Source organism: Martes martes (genome assembly GCF_963455335.1).
Source record: "Martes martes genome assembly, chromosome: 10".
Lineage (NCBI taxonomy): Eukaryota > Metazoa > Chordata > Mammalia > Carnivora > Mustelidae > Martes > Martes martes.
In genome coordinates, this window is record NC_137898.1 from 15,907,857 (window position 1) to 15,912,893 (window position 5,037).

A 5,037-nucleotide genomic window follows, 5' to 3' on the forward strand; every position below is an offset into this window, starting at 1 on the left:
TTGCAGAGCAAGATTCATATGCTCAGAATGACCCATTTGAATGTGCTTACTCCATACATCTTGCTTCTTGCCTATGGGACCGAACCATCTGTAGATGACATCTCCATATTTTTTCCAAAATAATCCATTCTAAATTCAAATTCCAAGTGTTCTGTAAAAACTTTTTGAGGCTTTAGGCTAGAAGGGAATCTTTTGATTGATAAAAAACACTTTCTTAAAAACTTGATTTGGTATCAAATTATTTGACTAGTCTCTTACTGGGTGTGTCTTATCTTTCATATTGAAAGTTACCTATCTGAGAGGAGGTCAGTTTGAAGATGGGATTATTTCTGAACACCTCCAAACATCATTAAGATCTTCTAAGTCTGTAAGGTAAGTGTGCAAAATTGCTGATGTATCTTAAGTATTGTTGCCTCCCATATATATTAAACATTATTTTAATCCCTTCAAATATAGTATTCAAGTATTCCATCCTCGCCCCATTTCTTGAAAAGATAGTTGGTAAATATCATTCACCTAAGCTGACAGGAAAAAAAATTTGAAACTCAAGGAATTGAAGCCAATTGTAGGACCCTGCTCTTTGTCACCAAACAGTATGCTTTTGCAAAGAGACAGCTAGTTTAATAATCTAGACTAATCATGAGAATGAAAACACAATGGAAATACACTTCTCACATAGAAGAGGCATAAGTATGAATAATAAGTGACATATAGCATCAGCTGTCTTATCCAAGCATGAATGGAAAATTCTTTCTGGAAACAAAGGTTACAGATAATTGAGTCTGTGTGCCTTCTTTAAAAATAAAATTGGAGGGGCACCTGGGTGGCTCAGTGGGTTAAAGCCTCTGCCTTTTGCTCAGGTCATGATCCCAGGGTCCTGGGATCCAAGCCCCGCAATGGTCTCTCTGTTCAGCGGGGAGCCTGTTTCCCCATCTCTTTCCTTCTCTGCCTGCCTCTCTGCCTACTTATGATCTCTGTCTGTCAAATTAAAAAAATATATATATTTAAAATAAATAAATAAATAATAATTTTAAAAAAAAGTAAAATTGGAGAGAATTCCTCCTGAACTTCTTGCACAGTTAAATGATTAGATAATTATCACTCAAATGTCAATAATTCCTAAATGCTAGGTAATTACACAGTTACAAAATAGATGAAAGTCCTCCGTGCATACAACACGGTGGTGATATGTTCAAGTAGGTTTCCTTCAGCAATTCTCATGAAAATCTCTCATATGAATACGATTAATCTTGCTTTATACATGAGGAAACAAGGATGTATTGTGCTACAAACGTACTACAGATAAAAGAAGATGAAAGTGGAAAAATCAGGATTCTAACCTTGTCTTTTTGATTTTCAAACCAAAGCACTTAACCACAATGGAAATCCTTTTCAACATTGAACAAATGGTTTGAAAGCTTGATTGAAAACTAAAAAAAAAAAAAAAAAAAAGAAACCCCAAAAACCAAAAACTGAAAACCAAAAACTGAAAACCAAAACCAAAACCTAACAAAAACAACACAAAACAAAACAGAACAAAACAAAAACAGATGGTTTGCTTTGGAGGCATATCATAGTAGGGAGAACTAAGTCTGAAGAAGTCAAGATAAAAAGAGCTTTCAATGAACACATTACCACGTTTTTAATTTTTATTTGTTTTTTTAATTTTTGGTTTCTTTTTACTTGATAATTGGGAGTTCAGGCATTTCTGTGTGTGTGTGTGTGTGTGTGTCCTAATGAAATTGTGCTATAGACAAGTGCCTTTAAAGTAGTAATAAAGCAGTTATAATTATTGTGGTCATATAAAAAAATTACTAGTTCAAAAAAAATTACTAGTTGTTAGTTATAACAATATAGCACATGGTAATAATTTGAAAGAAAAACGTGAGGAAGTATAATGGGACTAATCTTAGTTCTTGCTCTTAATTATCATCTTGATCTTGGCAGGATCTTTACCTCCTCTATGTTTCTATTACTTAACATATAAAATAATTGTTAAAACAAGAGCTGGAATTATCTTACAGGTTTGTGGTGGGGATTAAATCAGCAAAAATCTGCAAAAAATCTGAAGGCCACTAAATACTCAATTTTAGTAAATATTGTTATTGTTATTATTACCATCAAACTAATTCTCTGACACTGATTCCTCATCTCAGAATGGGTGGAATAATACCAAACAAATGGGATGTTATCAGTATTTAATGAAATCCTATCTATACAACTTTTGCTATCATACCACGAACATATTAATCAATTATTAAACTCTCTCTCTCTATATATATATATATATGTATATATAATTAGCAAAAATAATACTATTGTATATAAAAATAAACATTATTAATTATTTTTATAGTAGCTTTTGTATACCTTACATACCCACAACCAACACCCTGTTAATACTATGTCTACTATAATAAATAATCTCTTAACTGGGGTTTCTGTCTCTGGCTTCCAACCTCTTACTGAACTTCACCCCACTTCAACCAAGACACATGAAGAACTTTATTAAAATTTTATCCCTTATTATCTCTTCCTCAATTCCTCTTCACTTTCCCATATATATTCTCACTGTCTTCTCGTGGTTTCCCATTTCCTAAGGATAAAGGGAAAATTCCTAATCTTTCATTCATAGCTTTTACATCATAAACTACCTCCCTTTTCTTACTTAGCTGCCAGTGTGTATTCAATTGACTACTTCCTGTTACATGACTAATCACCTCAGATGACAAAGTGTGCACAAATGATCTCCTGCCTATGTGTTTACAAAGTTCCCCACGGGCATACTCAACAGAAATTTCAACTAGAAAATAATTTATGTAATCTTAAAGAACTCATAATTTATTTTCTATCTCAGAAAACCACATGAGAATCCACAATTCAATAGAATCTAGGTATGTATTGTTTACTAGATGATGAAAAAGCTTAAGTGATTCCAGGTTACATTAATAAAAAGGAATTTTTTCAGGTAATGCAATTATTCATAATATGAAATAATGGAGAATAGAAACAACGTGACAGAGTTTGTTCTACTGGGGCTCACAGAGAATCCGAAGATGCAGAAAATCATATTTGTCATCTTTTTGGTGATTTACATCATCTCTGAGGTAGGAAATATACTCACCATGGTCACTATCACTGTCAGCCCATTATTGGGGTCTCCCATGTACTATTTCCTGGCCTATCTCTCTTTCATTGATGCCTGCTATTCTTCTGTTAATACACCTAAACTGATCATAGATTCACTCCGTGAAAAGAAGACCACCACATTCAATGCATGTATAATCCAAATCTTTGGAGAACATTTCTTTGCAGGTGCTGATATCATCCTACTTACTGTGATGGCCTATGACCGCTATGTGGCCATCTGCAAGCCATTGCACTACACGACCATCATGAATCGGCGGGTGTGTGGCCTGTTAATGGGAGTGTCGTGGGTGGGAGGCTTTCTTCATGGAGCTATACAGATCCTCTTTATCATCCCTTTACCCTTCTGTGGCCCTAATGTCATAGATCACTTTATGTGTGATCTGAACCCTTTGCTCAATCTTGCCTGCACTGATACACACGTTCTAGGCCTCTTCGTTGCTGCCAACAGTGGTTTCATTTGTGTCTTCCTCTTCCTCCTCTTGGTCATCTCCTATGTGGTCATTCTGTACTCCCTAAGGAACCACAGCTTGGAGGCAAAGCGCAAAGCCCTCTCCACCTGTGTCTCCCACATCACAGTAGTTATCCTATTCTTTGTGCCTTGCATTTTTGTGTACATGAGACCAGCGATTACTTTATCTATTGATAAAATCGTCTCAGTGTTCTACACTATGATAACACCAATGTTAAACCCCTTAATCTATACCTTAAGAAATGACCAGATGAAAAATGCTATTAGGAAATTGTGTAGTAGAAGAGTTATTTCAAGTGAGAAATAAATATGCCTGGAGCTCAGCACAGATTCAATGAAAACAAAGGTCAAAAGGACATTTTAGAAGGTCTCAGAAAGGATACCTACCAAATAAATAGAAAATAAACTACTATGAATGCTACCTTCTGAACTGAGTGGAGCAGAAATGTGTGCAAGAATGAAAAAAACTAACCATAGCTTTTTACATATATACGTATATATACATACGTATGTACAGCACATAGTATAACTATATATATATTCATACTCATTATGAATATTTGGTATCTATATATTCACTATCTATAAAATCTAACATATTTTATTAAGAATTCTGCTCATTTTTATATATGAGTATTGAGGATAACATGTTTCCTATAAAATTAGATTCTAAAATGTCTATAACATTGCAAAAGTGAAGAGCCCTTTAACTTCTGAGGGGTAATGAAGATTCCCCCAAGTTTTCAAATTCCCTTGTTGATTTCAGAGTCATGTAGTATTGTTCAAGTTACCCTTCATAGGCTGCTAACCCATTACAAAGAATCATGACTCAAATTAATGAACATCTTATTATCTGAGAGAAATTTCTATTAAATAAAGTCACACTCCATAGAAAACTTAACTATTTGTTAAAAATAGTTTCTACAAGTCAGTACAATGTCTGGTGGCACAATAAATATTGAATGATGAATAATGGCATGAAGGGAGTTGAATAACATCAAGAAAACTTAGACCAAAGAAATAATAGTGGAGACAAGGGACTTTTTTCCTACTTTTATCTGATTCAGATTGAGATTCCTAGTGAGATTTCTCTGAGAAACCACATTTTTTTTTAACTCTTGATTAAACTATGCATTTACAAATATTGAAACTGAGATTCTCAATAAAGGAGCAAATATTTTACATTGATATTTTCCCTGCTTTCAGCAAGATTTCATCATCAGATGAATGTGAGCTGATCATGCCATTTTTTCTCTGTTAATTAGATTATTTCCAGGTAACATTTCATTATGAAAAGTTTTTAAAAAATAAGTGATTCCATCTTTACACAGAACAACTTTGGGATAAATATATTCCATTTATATATCTGTGTGTGTGTATAATATTCCCCATTCGTTAATCAATAGATATTTCTGACA

General features: G+C 33.7%; 1 protein-coding gene across 1 annotated transcript; it reads left to right on the forward strand.

The window, feature by feature from the left end:
• Window positions 1-2,996: 2,996 nt before the first annotated feature.
• On the forward strand, window positions 2,997-3,926 carry LOC308351596 (olfactory receptor 4C46-like; the record flags this gene model as incomplete). Its single annotated transcript, XM_080817395.1, has 1 exon — window positions 2,997-3,926. The coding sequence occupies one exon, from the start codon at window positions 2,997-2,999 to the stop codon at window positions 3,924-3,926; it is 930 nt and encodes a 309-aa protein (XP_080673521.1).
• Window positions 3,927-5,037: the final 1,111 nt, after the last annotated feature.